The sequence below is a fragment of the Dromiciops gliroides genome, chromosome 4 (assembly GCF_019393635.1).
Source record: "Dromiciops gliroides isolate mDroGli1 chromosome 4, mDroGli1.pri, whole genome shotgun sequence".
NCBI lineage: Eukaryota > Metazoa > Chordata > Mammalia > Microbiotheria > Microbiotheriidae > Dromiciops > Dromiciops gliroides.
This window is the reverse complement of record NC_057864.1, coordinates 212,252,755-212,271,766: the sequence shown is the minus strand read 5'-3', so window position 1 is coordinate 212,271,766 and position 19,012 is coordinate 212,252,755. Positions and strand designations below refer to the sequence as shown.

The 19,012-nt window shown below is 35.4% G+C and overlaps 1 protein-coding gene across 1 annotated transcript in view; it reads right to left on the bottom strand.

Moving 5' to 3' along the window:
- SMURF2 (SMAD specific E3 ubiquitin protein ligase 2) overlaps positions 1-19,012 on the bottom strand; it is a 145,691-nt gene that overhangs the window by 105,697 nt on the left and 20,982 nt on the right. The window contains exon 2 of the mRNA XM_044005578.1: positions 8,277-8,315. Coding sequence (XP_043861513.1) covers positions 8,277-8,315 — 39 coding nt within the window. The remainder of the gene's footprint in view (positions 1-8,276; positions 8,316-19,012) is intronic.

The window sequence follows — 19,012 nt, the reverse complement described above, 5'->3', positions numbered from 1 at the left end:
GTAGAAGAATGTAACATAAGGAACAATGAACACCTGCAGTTTCATAAAAGATGGGTCTATTCCTCAAAAAAGAAAACTGCATATGCATCTTTACAAAGCTAAGTAACAAAGAACAGCCAGAAAGCAGGAAGAGAAGCAGTAGAAATTCACAGAAAAGCAGCAAAATAAATAGTCAAGCAACAATTGTGCTTCAGTTTCTGATGAGCCCAAACACAAATTAATGAGGAAAGACTTTCTTTTTGATAAGAACTCCTAGGAAGGGGGCAGCTAGGTGGTGCAGACCCTGGACAAGTCACTTAGCCCTCATTGCCCCCCCCCCCAAAAAAAAGAACTCCTAGAAAAACTAGAAATTTGGCAGAAATCAGATCAAGACTGGGATCAAGTACCAAAACACAATAAACTCAAAATGAAAGTGGCTTGTATATAAAATGTCTAATCACTTTAAAAAATCAAAGAGAAGGGCAGCTAGGTGGCACAGTGTGGATAGAGCACTGGCCCTGGAGTCAGGAGGACCTGAGTTCAAATCCAGCCTCAGACACTTGACACTTACTAGCTGTGTGACCCTGAGCACTTAACCCCAATTGCCTCATCCAAAAAAAAAAAAAAAAAAAAACAAAGAGAGAACAACTATGGCTAGACAGAGATTCCTTAACCAAACAGGTTGAAGGAAATCAAAGAAGATAAAACAGACAAGTTTAACTACCTAAAATTAAAAAGCTTTAGTAAAAATAAAATAAATGAAGATAGACTCAAAAGACAAAAGAGTGGGGAAAATATCTGCATTAAATAAAAGTCTCATAGACGTGGAAAAATGTTTACATTAAATTATAAACAAGGAATATAGTGAAATATACACGTTATGAGGGGAACTGAAGTTCACCAAGAACTAGTCTCCAATACTAGAATGGTCAAAGAACAAATAGTTTTCAAAAGATTTGCAAATTACAAATGATCATATGAAAAAATGCTTCAAAACTCTAAATAGCAAGAGAAAAACAAATTAAAAGAACTCAAAGTTTCACCCCTTCTTCCATTCAAATTGTCAAAGATAACAAAATATGGTAACAATAATGGAGAAACTTCAGGAACACAAACACAGTGGTGTTCTATCATACAGGCAATAACAGATGGACAAATTACTAAGTGATTCAACTTTTAGGATTTCAATTTGGAGTTACACATGAAAAGCTACACTACTAGGTATATACACACAGGAAGCGAAAGGCAAAAACAAAGGTCTGCTAATTTAACAAATATTCACAGAAGCATTGTTTGTGGGAGCAAAGACCTGGGAACAAAGTCGACTCCCATCAACTACAGAAGGGCTAAAAAATTACCTGACATGTAAATGTAACAGAATATTATTATGCAGAAAATATTATGAATATGTGGTACTCAGAGAAACTTGGAAAGATTTGTATGAACCAATACAAAATGAAGTTAGCAAAACAAAGAACCCCACACACTATGACTACAATGATGAAAAGAAGTTGAATAAAAATACCAAGCAATAGTGAGCAATAGAAAAAACAAGGAAGTTTTAGAGACATAGGTAGAGCACTTTGTTGTATGTATGTTATTTCATGTAAGTCTCACACTATGAGGAAGGTGCTATTATTAAGCCCATCTTACCAATAAGGAAACAAAGACTGAAAAAGGTTAAAGGACATGCCCAAAATCACAAAACTAGTTAAGTGTCTGGGGCAGGATTCAAATTTAAGTCTTCCTAACTCCAAGTTCAGCACTCTATAACACAATGGAAAAAAAGACAATGAAACATATCTCTTCCCTCATACCAGGTGGAAGACTATTAGGAAAGAAAAGTCACATATAGATAGATAGATAGATAGATAGATAGATAGATAGATAGATAGATAGATAGATAGATAGATAGAGTCAGAAAAGTTTTTCATCAGATGTATTTTTGTCACAAAAAAATTTTTAATTCATAGTACAAAAATTCCAAGAAAAGAGTCAGCAATAAAACCCATGGATTCAGGTTTAATACCACCAGAAATTCAGAAAGTATAAATTACAAGCAAGGAAAAGTAAAGATCCTAAGCAAAGGAGACAACTTTGACTTCATAAGTTTCACTAAGGCTTAGTGAGATACCATAACTGGAATATGGCTCTTAAAAGGTAGGCCTCAAATAAGGGCAGGTCTTAATTTTTTTTTTTAAGTATAGGTTGGGGCAGCTAGATGGCGCAGTGGATAGAGCACCGGCCCTGGAGTCAGGAGTACCTGAGTTCAAATCCAGCCTCAGACACTTAACCCTTTCTAGCTGTGTGACCCTGGGCAAGTCACTTAACCCCAATTGCCTCACTAAAAAAAAAAAAAAGTATAGGTGGGTCAGCTAGGTGGTACAGTGGATTAAGCACCGGCCTTGGATTCAGGAGTACCCGAGTTCAAATCTGGCCTTAGACACTTGACACTAACTAGCTGTGTGACCCTGGGCAAGTCATTTAACTCCCATTGCCCCACAAAAAAAAAAAAAGGAAAGAAAGGGAAAAAAAGTACAGGTAAAGGAGCAAAGAATGATTATATGTTAAGTGATGGTCATGTAAAAGAAATCTAATAACTAGAAGAATGAAGCATAGTAGGTAACCATTTGAGTGAAGTTAAATAGAATTAGAAATAATGTTATCAATATATATTACAGACTACAGGACAGAGAGGGCAAATTAAGGAGTATGGGGAACAGATCATAAGCCTGGCATAGAGGCAATATCTGGTGTTATATTTTGATAACAGTATTACTTTCAGTTTTTACCACCATCAATCAAACCTAAATGTTCTGCTTCTAATTCTTGGATTTCCTCATGTGAATATATATTAATACTGTATGTAATGCTTCCTCACTCTCCTTCCTTTTCCTATCTTGATATTTTTAATAAAGCATGACCTTCTAAAGACTCATTCCAGTTATAGATATTATTCCACAAAGTTTAGTGATATTTATGGAGTTACATTTGCCTCCTTTGGTTAAGATTTGTAGATCGCTTTTCTTGTTTTCCATATGGCATTTTGGAATGTATTAAAACCTAGGGCCATAAGTTTTTATTTTGCTGGCTTTTTTTAAGGTCTTCTACTATTAATTTCTTTTTCAAACACTCTCTTTTATTGATGCCTGTCTTTATATCATAGTTAGTTTCCATCTACCCTTCAGATTTGAATCCTTCTTTGTGACAAAAACATGTACACAATAGTCTGTACTAGTAAGTCCCCCACCTTTCTACTGTGAAGACACTTTCTCCCTCTGTGTCTCTTGTCTGTCTCTCCCCTCTTTCTCTCTCTCTCTCTCTCTCTCCTTATCTTTACCAACAAACACTGGTTTATAGGACAGAAATAATGGTAAACTGGGGAGAAAATGACCACTCCTATCTTAGATCCTATAATAAAGGAGAAGGAAGCTAGGCATAGATTGACACATATCCTAGACTCAAAGAGAACACATTTCTAAAAGTTCTGAGAAAGGATAGGTAGGATCTCATGGATTAAAATTCTATATAGGAAGTCAGCCTCCCAGTAGGAATAAAGAGCTCTCAAGATAAATTCTAAAAAAGTCAAGTTAAAAAACATTTATTAAGGGACAGCTAGGTGGCACCGTGGATAAAGCACCGGCCCAGGATTCAGGAGTACCTGAGTTCAAATCCGGCCTCAGACACTTGACACTTACTAACTGTGTGACCCTGGGCAAGTCACTTAACCCTCATTGCACAGCGCAAAAAAAAAAAAAAAAAATTATTAAGTGCCTATTAGATGCCAGACACTGTGCTAAGCACTGGGAATACAAAGAAAGGCAAAAATTATAACAATAATTCTCTACTCTCAAAGAAGCTCACAGTGTAATGGAGTATAACATCATGCAAACAAACTGTGTACAAAAAGAAAATACATGGGATAAAATGGAGATGATCTTAGAAGGAAAGCATTAAGAATAATGAGGGATGGAAAAAGCTTCTAGCTTTTAGGTGGGACTTTAGATGAGACATAAAGAAAGCCAAGAAAATCAAGAGGTAGAGATGACTGTAGAGTTCCAGGCATGGGAAACAGCCAGGAAAATGCCCAGAGTCAGGAAATGGGAATATACTGTTCAAGTAACAGCAAGGAGACTAGTGTCACTGGATCTCATGAATTTGGGGCTAGGTAAGTGGAGAGAAGAAAGAACATACAAGAAGACTGGAAAGGTAAATAGGGGTCAGGGTTATAAAGGCCTTTAAAAAAGAAAAAGGGGGGCGGCTAGGTGGCGCAGTGGATAAAGAACCGGCCTTGGATTCAGGAGTACCTGAGTTCAAATCCGGCCTCAGACACTTGACTTACTAGCTGTGTGACCCTGGGCAAGTCACTTAACCCCCATTGCCCAGCCAAAAAAAAAAAAAAAAAAAAAAGAAAAAGGATTTTATATTTGACCCTAGAGATAATAGAGGACCCATAGAGTTTATTAAAAGGAAAGGATGGGGTGACATGATTTGAACTCTGAAAGATCAAATGAACACAGAAAAAATATGCAAAGAAGGAGCTGTCTAAAGAGAATTACATCTGGATAAGGCACCGGCCCTGGATTCAGGAGGACGTGAGTTCAAATTCAGTCTCAGACACTTGACACTTACTAGCTATGTGACCCTGGGCAGGGCACTTAACCCTCACTGCCCCGAGGGGGGGGGGGGAGGGAAGGGGAGAGAGAGAGAGAGAGAGAGAGAGAGAGAGAATATGAATTACATGGATATAAAGGGAATTGACTGACCAACTCATATTTCTAAGACATGCATAAAAGATGAAAGCAAAGCAGGTAAGTGAAGGTAAATGATAAATAAAGAAATATGGTATGGTCCTGTAGGAATAAGGATCAGGAGTGTTAAAGCACAAAATAAGCTGAAGTTGGCAAGGGAAGTGAAAGACTAAAAAAAAAATGCTTTTTTACAAACTGCTGAGACACAAAAATGGAACAAAATAGCAATTACTGATTATGATGGATAGAGCAATGATAATGAAGAAAAACTCTTATTTAATATTTGTTTTTTACTAGAAAGAATAAAAAAAATGGCTAATGTGAAGAGCTGACACTTAAGTTAAATAAGGAAAAAATAATCAATCACCTAAATAGTCTTGATGAATTTAAATCTCTAGCCCTAATAAATTCCAAGTTACTAAAATACTATGTAACTGTGATTTCTGAGCTACTGTCATTGATTTCTGAAAGATTACAGAAAATACAAGTGCTACAGAATCAGAGAAAGGCATTCATTCAACCAGTATTTACTAAGTAATAACTATTATAATACCTATGCTAGGTATTAGAGATTCAAAAACAAAAAACAAAAACAGTCCCTGCTTTCAAGAAGTTTATATCTACTGGAGGGAAACAACTCATAGAAAGATAAGTAAATTAACAATATATGTGAAATAATATGGAAGGGACATGACCAGAAGTGAGGAAAAACTTCAAAGAATGAAATCTACAAACTTCTAGAACATACTACTGGTTGATTAGTGTTGGAAGAGTTGGTTAGTGAATATCTAGAAAAGTAAACAGCAGAACCAAGAGAACACTGTGCACAGAGACAGCAATAGTGTTTGATGAAGAACTGTGAATGGGTTAAGTATTCCCAACGATACAATGATCCAAGACAATCCTAAAGGACATACTATCCACTTCCAAAGAAAGAACTGATATTGAACACAGACTGAAGGGTGCTATTTTTCACTTTCTTTCATTTCTTTTTCTTTTATTCAAGTTTTCTTATACAAAATGACTAATATGGTAATGTTTTACATAATTGCACATTCATAACCCATACCTGATTGCTTACCACCTCAGGGAGGGAGAAGAGGGGGGAAAGGAGAGATAAAATTTGGAACTCAAAACTATAAATTAAAATGTTTATTATTTTAAAAAAGAATAAAGGAAAAGTAAGCAGCATGGCAAAATAGAGCACTTAACTTAGAATCAGGATCCTACCTCAGGAATAAGTCGTGTGACCCTGGAAAAGACATTTAGCTTCTTTGTGCCTCAGTTTCCTCATCTACAGATTGAAAGGCTTTAACTCAATGGTCGCTAAAATCCCTTCCAACTCAGCATCTATTATCCTATAAGCAACAATTAAACAGATCTGACAAGACTTCATAAATAACAGGATATTCCAGAATAACTTTATTTAGAGGCACTGAGAGACAATGGATGCACCACTTGACCTGAAGTAAGAAAGAACTGGTTCTAATATCCTACCTTGAGGCCCTTACAAGCTATATGACAGTCATTTAACTTTTTTAAGCTTTCATTTCCTCAACTACAAAATGGGAACAGCATTTCTGGGTACTACTTTCTAGAGGGAATTTTTAAAGACAAACATATCATCCTTGACTCTTTAAAGTCTAGGAACAATGGGTGAAAGTTATAAGAAGGGACATTTAGGATTGGTATAAAAGGAAGAACTCTCTAAAAATCTGAGTTGTAGGCTGCCTTGGGATGTGGGATGATACTCTTTGGAAGTCTTAAAACAAAGACTAGATATGACTACTTTTCTGTTATGTTCTAGTAGGGGTTGCTGTTCAGGTATGATTAAGACTAGATGGCATCTGAGGTCCTGTGCAAATCTGTGGATTTTTGCAAAATCAAGAAGCATTTATTATGGGGGCAGCTAGGTAGCACAGTGGATAAAGCACCAGCCTTGGTTTCAGGAGGACCTGAGTTCAAATTCAGCCTCAGACACTTGACACTTACTAGCTGTGTGACCCTGGGCAAGTCACTTAACCCTCATTGCCCCACCGCCAAAAAAAGAAAGAAAAGGGGAAAAAAGAATAATTTATTATGCATATGTACTGTACCAGACATTGTAGACACTGGGAATACAAAGACAAAAATAAGAATTTATATTCTATTGGGGCGGGGGGGGGGATAACATGAACATAAAATTATACATAAAATATAAACAAAGTAGGGATAGGGACTGAAAATGTGATTTAATACTATAGGGAGCTCCCAAGTGAGGAAAATTCCTCTACTAACGTTGGTCAGTATCTTCTCTGTCTTGGAATTGAAACCACTGAGATTTTAAGTAGTGTTTACTGAAAGTCAGAAAGCAACACAATTCAAAAGCAGTGCTTGAACCCCAATTGTCCTGACTTTAAAGATAGCTCTCTATCCACTATATCACACATGTAAGCCAAGGTAATTTCTGGGGATTAAGACAATAGCAGTTTGGGATGGGGGAGGTAGTCAGGAAAAGACTTGTGTAGATAGCACTTGAGCTGAACTTTAAGGGAAGCTAGGGATTCTAAAAGAAGGAAGGAAGGATTACATTCCAAGCATGGGAGGGAAGGGGGAACCAAACAGACTTTGCAAAAACATAGACAACAGGATCTTGAATGACATGTTGGAAGAAAATAAGACAATCAATTTAAATGTAAGAGAGTGCATTTGTTAGCAAAGATTGTCTGGAGCTAAGTTGCTAAAACTTTAAATGTCAAACGTATCATAAAAAGGTAACAGAGAACCACTGCAGCTTCTTTAACAAGGGAGTGAAATGGTCAGACATGTGCTTCAGAAACACCACTTTGTAGAAGGGAAACTGGAGAATGAGGAGACCTGGGAGCAGTGAGACCCTTTAAAAGGCTATAATTGCCCAGGTGAGATTTGATAAGGACCTAAACTAAGGTGGTGGCCATGTGAGTGGTTTTTTTAAAAAGGGGTAGGGGGAACGATGCAAAAGATGAAGTGACAGTAGAATTGATAAGATGTGCAAATGAATGGACATGTTGGGTGAGAGTGAGTAGAGTCAACAATGAGTCCAAGGTTGTGAGCTGACCAAATGGGACAGAAGCATGACAATATCCTCCAAAAAAAATGGAGGTTCAGAAGAAGGGATGGCTCTGAAGGGGGAAAATGCAAAGATTATTTTTTTAAAGATACAGAGTTTATAAGAAAACAATGACAAAAATTACATAGTACAGGAAGAGTGTGGAAAGGTTTTCAATCTTCATTAGTAGAAAAAGCATATCCTTTGAGAAATCAACATATCCTTCAAAGTATTTTTTTAAATCACAAAGACAAATACTGTATACTTAACTTTTTAAACATTCAAAAAATAATGTCTAACATATTATTTGGTAGTAAAGAAGATGTAAAAAACAGAAAAAATACTGAATACATTTAAAAGTTTAAAATTTACAAAATATTCCTACATTGAAAAAACAGATGATTCTGAAAACACATCATAATATGCAAAAATTATACTGAATTTCAATATACAAAAATTGATATTTTGATCTTACTTACTGAAAAAATCCTTTTTCACCAAGTTTTTTGCACAGAGTACTGTAAAAGAAACAAGAAATATATTTTTAAAAAATTAAAAGAATAAAGTTTCAAGAATATCTCAAAAGTCCCAATTAATACATTGCTATGATAAAAGATTGAATATCCTTAAAACATTAGCTACAAAAAATATATGATATACAATCTTAAAGAAGAGAAAAATAAAAATAACTGAGCCAGGATACAACTTTAACAGCAATTTCAATAACAACTAAAGATAAGGAAGTTCACAATTCGTTCTAAATATCCTACATCTTCTCTATAACATTTGAAATTCAGGCTGCTTTGTGGAAAGGACAAGCTATTTAACAGAAGAGCATGTGAATTTTACCAGTTCTTCAGGGGAAAAGTATATATATACACTCAAGAGAATATTACTTTACCTGTTCTCTGTAACTTCTCATAAAATATGAAGCCATTTTAAGGTAAGAACACATTTTTGCACATTTTATGGCTTATTGATAGATGCTTTCATCACAACATTGTAAGGTAGGGTTGTTATTTTTTAATCAATCAATAAACAATTTATTAAGTGTCTAATATGTGCCAAGCACAATAACAGGGTTACAAAGACAAAAATGAAACAGTCCTTTCTCTCCAGGCATTTATGTTCTATCAAAGAAGACAGCATGCAAGTATGTACAAATATATACAAAATAAATCAACAGCAAACTGGTGGAGGGGGAAAAAATAAACTATCACCTGGAAATATCAAGAAAAAGTGGCACTAAAGCAAAGTTTTGAAGAAAACAAAAGATTCTAAAAGGTAGAAGTGAGGAGAGAATCCATTCCAACATGGGAGACAAAATATAAGTTAGACATTAAAACTGTTAGGTAGATTTTAAATTGATTTTATAATGAAACCACTGAAACTTAAATGGGCCAATATCAATTTGGAAAGATAGTTGAAATGGATTTCTGAGGGCTTTGCGAAAGGTGGAGCATTTTGTGCTTGGCTTTGTGCAGTTGAAAGTCATAAATGGCAAATGTAAAAAAATGTAAAAAAAAATTGGACATTATGCAAAACTAAGAAGGATAGCTAATAAGTTGAATGACAGAATCGGGATCCAAAAAGATAAATAGTCTAGAACACTGAGCCTAACAGAATAAAATGAACTTCAAAAGACATAATACATGTAAAATCTAATGTCTTTATGAGGACACAGAGGGGAGAAGATGGAATACCCTGAACCAATTCAGAATTTGCCCGTCTGAGAAGGGGCAACAGACTGGAAGAAGGGCCCCTGAAAGAGAATTGCTCTTTTTGGGGATTAGGAAGAGTTCAACTTTCAAATTTCCTTCCTCACTCCAAACTGTCCCCTTTACCCCCAAACCAAGATACATCCCACCAGGAACAAAGACACACTGGGGTTAGACAGTTAGGAGGCAGATTCAAGGAACACTGACCCCCTTTTTAATGGAGATAAAGACCAGATATAGACTCAAGAAAGGGCTTCCAGTACGAGGCTGTTTGGAGTTACACATATGTGACTGAGAAACTACAGAAGTACAGCGTTTCTTATCCCTAGAACCCTTAGAGAAGCAGTCACCCTCTGGGGACCCATTGTGGAGTTTGAGAGAGGGTATTAAACCTCAGAAAGTCTTTCCTGATCCTTCCAGCTATTAGTACCCCCACTTCATCCAACATAAACTACTTTGTATTTTCCATATATTTTGGACATATGGACACATATTTTTAAGTGTATGTGTTGTTTCCTCCCATAGACTATAAACTCCTTCAGGGCAAGGTCTATTTAATCTATATTTTTCTCTCTCCGAGTAGTTAATCAATGTTTTTTTAATTATTGAGTTGCCTAGGGAAAATTAAGATGCTAGTCTATTTTGATAGTCTATGTCAGAAGCACAACTTAAACCCAGATCTTCTTGATTACAAAGTTGTTGCTCTATATTCACTCTACATTCTCTATGTTCACTTTCTTTTCTGGTGTGTGTGTGTGTGTGTGTGTGTGTGTGTGTGCATGTGCGTGTGCGTGTGCGTGTGCGCGTGCATGCACGCACACCTGTTTTACAGAATAAGAAAACTAAAGCCGTTGTATCTTAACCAGAATTAAAATCCTGCTAAGTGTAAGAGCTGACACAGGGCTTTTTAATTCCTAGCACTTGTGTTCTTTCCACTTATTCCATGCTATCATCAAAAATCATGTTTTCTGGCCTAATATGAAATCTCAAACTAAATTCTTCATGTTGAAAACGGTGGCTATCATTTTGTTTAGTTGATGTTGTCTGTACCAGAATGCCAAAATAATCACTCTTGAAAAAACTCATAATTGACTTCATAAAATAGATATAATTTAGTATGATGTCTTTTTTTTTTTTTTGGTCCAGGACTTGCAGTCAGATGGCAGAATGAGGAGCAAAGCACCTCATTTTCCACACAAATATTCCAAAAAAAAAAGACGAAACTACAGTGAGTGCCTTCATCTAAGTCAGCAAAAAGGGTCACCCCGAGAAACCTACATGCACTAAGGAGAGGGGGCCAGACCAAGACAACTTGAAGGAAGTATAGGCTTAGGAATCCTTCAAAGCCTCCATGGGTTGAATGGAAACAATCATCTTTCTACTCTAGAGATTCACAAAGTTTACAGCCACTGACCTGAGCTTTCCCACAGACTGGTAGAACTGAGTGTTCTGTTCCCAAAGAATAAAGGCAAACTTGGGACAAAAGATTCAGCAGAAGTGATCAACAGGAATAGGACTTCGGACAATACAGTTTCAAACTAAACAGAGAGAACAACCAAGGTGGCAAAGTAAGATAAAGCAATGTAACCTAGCTCCCCCAACAACTATGCAAAAATCTTAGATGAGTGCCGAACCTAGAAGTGATTAGAAACTTAAAAGAGAAACCACAAAGGATAATCTTTCCAGGAAAAGATCACAAATTTGACCCAGAGGCAAGTGACCAGAAAAAGGAATTAAGGAACAGAGGTGAGTTGTGACTAAAAAGTCACATTCCAAAGAAGAGACATGGGGGATTGGATTATTGGACTCATCCCCCTAGGTAAAAGAACAGGCCACAGCACACAGCACACAGTTAGATGGGGATCTAAGATTCAGCTTCTGACATATGAGGCACAGTGTGATTCCTCTACTAGGAGAAAGGAATGATTCTCTGAGCCTGAAGAAGAAGAGAGGCATGGCACTGTATATCTAACCCAGGAAAGGGTGCCTCTGAACAAGAACCAGGGAAAAAAGCAGGGCTATAGTGCTTTCATTCAGAATTCAGCATTAGAACAAGAAATAAGACAGATCAGGAACATAAATGGCCACTACAGTCCCATCAGAAAGGTGCAGAGCCTAGCTCTAACACAAAGTCCCAATCCAGTCAATAAGGTTAGAAGAATAAGGAGATACAAAAAGATAAGAGCTATTATGATGCCAGGTATTCACAAGATATAAACCAGATGATAACTCTAAAACATCTACAAGCAAAGACTCAAATAAAATCATAGCTTGCTCACAACTATAATTTCTAGAAGAAATGAAACAAGATTTTTAAAATGATATTCTAAATGAAATGAGAACCCACATCATGTGACCAACAAAATGATGGCCTATACCAGTGGTTCTCAAAGTGTGGTCTGAAGAACCCCTGAGGAACACTCAAGACCCTACTATTTTCATAATAGTAGTATTAAGATGTCTTAATTTCTAACCCAATAAATACTGACACAAAAACCCCACATAAATAAGAACTCTTTGGGAGTCCTCAATAATTTTTTAAAGTGTAGAGGGGTCCAGAGACCAAAAAGCTTTAGGACTATTAGACATTTTCTCTAATCTTCATGACCCTTCAAACCTCTCCAAAATAAGAATTATGTGAAAGAGGCCAACTGAAACTGTGAGAATCCTAGTGAAGTAAAAGACTGATGAACTAGCAGCAGAGAAAGCTAATCACTAATGTGTTGATGAAGCAGTCCATATTCTACTAGTCCCTACCCTCTGACATGGTTGGTTATACAAACAGAATCCATAACCTTCTGCTCTGGGACTCATTTAGCAATTTCTCTGCAGCTGCTTTAGTCTCTGCAGGCACATTCCATTAAGGCTGACCACACTCCAACATACTGAAGCAAAAAGAGAACACAACTGTACCCCATGCCATACTGGGAAAAAGAAATATAGGTACAGGGAAATGGGAGGCTTGCTTTGCCTAGGGCAGCTGTGTGCTACAGTGCTCAATCACAGAACCGAGAACAGAGGGAACTAAGGCAGATCACCTGCTTGTGTGGGGGGCTCTACCTGGCCTGAAGGGAACTAAGATTCAGTTGAAGCCAGTTCTGTCCCCACTGAAGTCAACACTCGCAGAAACTGAGGCAGGTTAAAAATTAAATTCACTAGTGTGAGAAGAAGGGTCAGTCCCCTGGGAATCTAATCAAAAAGGAAAGCATCAGAAAGTGAGTTATAGGAGTAAAAGGAAATAAAAAACTGAAATTACCAAAGATCTCAAGAGAAAAAACCCTCAAAGACTTTGAGAATAAACACATAAACCAACAGAAGATATTATAAAGAAGGGAAGATTTCCATAAGGACATCTAAACAAGTCCAAGCATACAAGAATAAATATTGCCAAGACAAAGAAAAATGAATTAACAATAACTGATAAGACAAAAACCCCTATGGATTCCCAAAAAAGCACGGAACCACAACAGGCTGTTTGTTCCCAAATGTTTCAAGGGTTAGAAAATGGAACTGTGGGGGGCAGCTAGGTGGAGCAGTGGCAAAAGCACTGGCCCTGGATTCAGGAGGACCTGAGTTCAAATACAACCTCAGACACTTGACACTAGCTGTGTGACCCTGGGCAAGTCATTTAACCCCATTGCCTCAAAAAAAAAAAAAAAGAAAGAAAGAAAGAAAAAGAAAAGAAAAGAAAATGGAACTGTGAAAGCAAAATGCATGGCCTACCCAGCAGAAATCATTGGCAGAACAAAAAAACTTGAATCCATGGTGGCAATTCTCCCTAAAGCAACAAAAGAGAAAACTAATTGGGAATACAAAATATGCAGTCAGGACACAGGAAGGACAATACAGAAGAATAAAAGCAGAAGAAACCAACAATCTGAACCATATAAATGCAAAAAACAAAACAAAACAAAACAAACAAACAACTAAGAAAACTGCTCAGAACTTTTATATACAGGAAACCAAAGTACCACTCACCAGAATCCACAGATCACCCAGAAATAAAAAGGCCAAAAACAGAACACCCTAAACTCCAAGACTTATATAAAGTGATTAAGCTTAAGAATTCCAATGACAACAAATTCTGTAAGCGAGCAGAAAAAGACCTCCAAGCATAAAGGAAAGTAAAAAAGCCAGACAAGACAAAAAAAAAAAAATGCAGGAGTAATAAACTAAATCACTCAGAACAAAAAAGGAAAAAAAATCTAGAAAGAGAAGGACACCTATCGAATTAACAACAACAAAGATACCATTAAGAAACACTTTTGTCGTGGTTAAAGCACCAGCCCTGGATTCAGGAGTACCTGAATTCAAATCCGGCTTCAGACGCTTGACACTTACTAGCTGTGTGACCCTGGACAAGTCACTTAACCCCCAATGCCTTAAAAAAAAAAAAGGAAGAAACACTTTTGTCACCCAAAGAAGGCACAAAAAGAAAAGAAAAGAAACACTTTTGTCTTATAAGGAGATACAAGAAGACATGGGTGAAAGCAGATCTTAAATAAAAGAAATTTTCACAGATGTACAAACTTGAAAATACCACAGACTAACCCTCCCAACAGCCTGCCTACTGCGGTCAGTTGAATAAATATTTATTAGGTATCTATCATGTGCTGAACATGGTGCAGTTGCTGTCCTCAGCCCCCTCCTTCAAATAGATGACTGAGAAGCATCTCACCAATATCTGCCCTACACCCATTCCAGTCAAAGGAGCCTACAGGTAAATCAATGTGTTGCTGTGTAGGGGAGTAGATATTCATGGGGAAGGGGAATTCCCCCCATAGAGGGAGGGAATAAAATACAGAATGGGAGCACGTATAAGAGGAAAGAAAGAAGATAGAGGGGAATAAGTGTTATACTCTAACAGAGTCAAAGGTGGAGGGAGGAAGTTTAGGGGTGAATGAAAGAGAATGTATCTATCGGAAAAGGGCTGCTTTAAAGTTTATTATGTAAAAATAAATGAAGAGGGGGGGCAGCTAGATGGCGCAGTGGATAGAGCACTGGCCCAGGATTCAGGAGGACCTGAGTTCAAATCCAGCCTCAGACACTTGACACATACTAGCTGTGTGACCCTGGGCAAGTCACTTAACCCCAACTGCCTCACCAAAAAAAAAAAAAAAAAAAAGAAGGAAAAGAAACAAAAAAGTCTTAATTCAAGAAAAAAATTAAAGGTAAAAGGAGGAAAATATAAACCTAATTTTCATAACTTTATTTGTGGATTTAACAATCCAATAAAATGAAAAAATGATAGACTGCATAAGAAAGTAAAACCCCACAATCTGCTGCTTCACAGCTAAAAAATAGATTGAAAGATTAAAAAGGGCTAGAACAAAATTGAATGAATTAGATAAATCCAAAAAGGTAAGAGTTGCAATTATGCTATCAGACAAGCAAAAACAAAAATTCACAACATATAGATTAACAAAGAAACTACATTAACCTCAAAGAAGCTACAGGCAACAAAGCAATATCAATACTAAATTTATATTTAAATTTCCAAATTCTTTAGTATCTAAATTCACAAAGGAAAGATTAATGGAGTTACCAGAAGACATTAGCAGCAATACAATAAATAGCAGATTTTCACATCCCTCTCAGTTTTGAATAAATTGACAAAAAAGACAAATAGAAAAGAAAATATAGAATTGAACAAACAACTAGAGAAATTAGACCTAAAAGACTTATAGCATCTTCTAAATGGAACTGTTACAAAATATTATCACCATATAGAACTTTTACAAAAACTGGCCATGTATTAGGGCACAGAAATATTGTAAATAAATATAAATAAACCATAAATGCTTGAGGAAAAACTTGGAAAATAAATAAGAACTATGGATGAGAGACTTGGAAAGAGAATCAACAGCTAGAACAAGAGATAAAAATCCTATGCAAACAAAGCTCACTAAAAATAGACCAAATAAAAGTTAATAATTCCATAAGACAATAATAAATATTAAAAACAAAGTAAAAGATTAGAAAAATGTGTAAGTTATCTAATTTCATATAAAAAACAATTGATGTGGAAAATACATCAAAGAGAAATAACTTATTAGACTACCAGAAAGTCATAATCAAAGAGACTTGACATCACATTTCAAGAAATCACAAAAGAAAACTGGCCAGCCATATTAGAACAAGAGAGCAAAGCAAAAAATAAAAAGAATCCACAAGTAATTTCCCTCACCAAGAAATCTCAAAATGAAAATTCCCAGGAATGTGACAGCCAAAATCATATGCATGCATGTATGTATATATGCATGCATATATGCATGTATGCATGTACTGTAAGCAGCCAGAAAGAAAGAGGACTCAAGTGCCAAGAAACTGTAGCCAGGATCACTCAAGATTTAACAGCTACCACTTGAAAGGAGCAGAGAACACAGAATATGATATTCTAAAGGGTAAAAGATATAGTGCCTACAACCAAAAATAATTTACCCAGCAAAACAGTAACAGGGAGGGAGAAAAAAGATTTTCCAAGTATTCCTGATAAAAAGACTAGAGTTGGGGCAGCTAGGTGGCGCAGTGGATAGAGCACCGGCCCTGGATTCAGGAGGACCTGAGTTCAAATCCCACCTCAGGCACTTTATACTCACTAGCTGTGTGACCCTAGGCAAGTCACTTAACACCAATTGCCTCACCAAAAAAAAAAAGGCTAGAGCCGCACAAAACTTAAATAAAAACACAGGTGGAATCAAGAGAAACACAAATGAGTGAAAACAAGTATTCAATAAGAAGAAACTATATAAGGGTGAAATGATTAGATTCTTATGGTGGGGTGAGAAGGGTACAGAAATGATCCCTATATACCTTCAGAACCCTAATGTCATAGGGGTTATAAAGGGAGTTGAATAAGATGAAAGACCTGGGAATGGTTTTATGTTTTAATGATTCTGAAAGAATGGGAAGTGGGAGAAGAAATTATAAACTAGAGAGAAAAGATGAGAAATGGTGGGAGAATGTATCTCACATAATTGGAGAACACAAGCAGAAGTCTATACAAATATGGAAAGGTCAGAAAAAGCAGACATCACTTGAACCTCACTTTCATCTGAACTGGTCAAAAGAGAGTTAGAAACACACATAAAGAGTTTGGTATAGAATCCAATTCAATAGCTTAACAGGAGGGAATAGAAAGAGAGGAAAGGAGAGACTATGAAAGAAGGCAGATTCAGGAAGAGATTAATCATAAGCAAACCAAGCACTAAATGCAGAGGGGTGATCATGAAGAAAGAAAACACACAAAAGAAAACACACAAAAGAAAACACACACTTGAAACAAAAACCTACAAAGCTAAAAATAAAAGGTTAGAAAAAAAATCTATTCTGCCCTAGTCTAACTCAAAATTGCAGGGATTGCAATCAAGATTTCAGAGACAAGTCAATAGCCAAAAAAAAGGACTTAATTAGAAGAGATAAGCAAGGAAGCCATATTTTGTTGAAACTAGAACAGACAACTAATCAATTTCAATATTTAACATATATGCAACTAAATGGCACAGTATCAAAATATTTGGAGGAAAAGATAAATTATAGGGGACATATGGAAAGTAAAACTATAATAGTAGAGGACCTTATTATACCCTTTTCAGAGCTAGACAAATCTAACTAAAAAAAAATTTAAGGACCTGAATTAAATTTTAGAAAAATAAGTTATAAGAGATCTCTGGTAGTTATTTAATAGGAATAAAAAGGATCATATATATTTCTCCATTGTGCATAGCACCTTTACAAAAATGACTACATTAAGATTTTAAAACCTCACAAATTATTGAGTATGCAACAAAACCCCCAAGAAAACAAAATTTTAATATTTAATATAATTTAATATCATAATATATTTAATAAAATTTAATATTTAATATCAGAGATTAACAAAATTTGAAAGCAAAAACCTATAGATTAATAAATAAAACTAGTAGCTATTTTTTAAAAGAAATGGATAAAATTGTTCATTTGATTAAAAACCAGCTATAGAAAATTTTTTTAAATCTACAAATTAAGAAAAAAAATATTATGAACTATTTTTCACAACTATATGCCAATAAAACTGACAATTTAAATGAAATAGTTACCAAAAAATATAAAATACCGAGATTAACAAATAATAGAGCATTGAAACATCCCAATCTCAGGGGGGAAAAGAAATAAAACAAGCTATAAATGAATTCCAAAGGGAAAAACCCAAATGCATCCAAAATTGAATTCTATTTAAACATTCATAGAAAAATTAATTCTAATATTATATAAACTGAAAAATGTGATCCTCCCAAGTTCCTTTTATCATAAAAATGATCTTGATACCTACACCAAGAAAACTCAAAAACTATAGACCAATATTTCTAATGAATATTAATGCAAAAATGTTTTAAACATTAAAAGAAAACTAGAACAATATATAACAAAGATTATATACTATAACCAGGATAAATCTATCCTGGTTATAGTGTATAATCTATATACAAAGAATGCAAATTTTATTCACTTTATTATGAAAACTATATGTATATATAGTTTTCATAATAAAATGAATATATATATAGTGTTTATATATAGAGACACGATGTATACATGTATATGTAGTATATAAATCTATATACAAAGAATGCAGATTTTATTCATTTTATTATGAAAACTATAAACATAATAAGCCATATTGATAACAAGAACAAAAACCACATGATTATATCAAAAGAATGCAGATTTTATTCATTTTATTATGAAAACTATAAACATAATAAGCCATATTGATAACAAGAACAAAAACCACATGATTATATCAACAGATACAGGAAAAGTTTAACAAGATACAACACCCATTCCTGTTTTTTAAAAAGTCAACAACTAGAAAACATAAAAATAAATAGTTCTTTCCTTAATATAAGTAGTATCTATCTAAAAGCCAAGAAAAGGCATTATAGGTAACATGTATAAACTAGAGGCTCTTTTAGTAGGATCAAGACTAAATAAGTATGCTCATTATTATCATTTCAATTTGGTGGTGTGCTTAAAATGCTAGCTATGGAAATAAAACAAGAAAAATGAAATTGAAGGAATAAGCAGAAGCAAAGAAGGAACAAAATCATCTTTTTGCAGATGACAAGACAGTTTAGAGCAAAGTTTCTTAAACTGTGGGTTGCCATCCCATACCTGGTCACGTAACTGAATGTGGGGGAGATGATCACAAAAAATTTAGCAACAACAAGGTTACATATACCTTTTATATAGCTATATACCTATAAGGAATTAATTGTGATTTGGGGTTTTCAAAACCCTATCTTTGCTTCATTATGGTCAGACTAAAAAAAAAAAATGTAAGCTTGGAAGGCCTAAGAAAAGATGGGTGTGTACTTTGAGAGATAACTGAACAAACAAGAGGAACTCTGACCACAGGGAACATTTATTGAAACTAAGTAACTAAGCCTCCCCTAATAGCTCCCTCATGCCCGCATGGGCCTGGCCAGATTACAATGAGGACAGCCCATGTGCGTGGG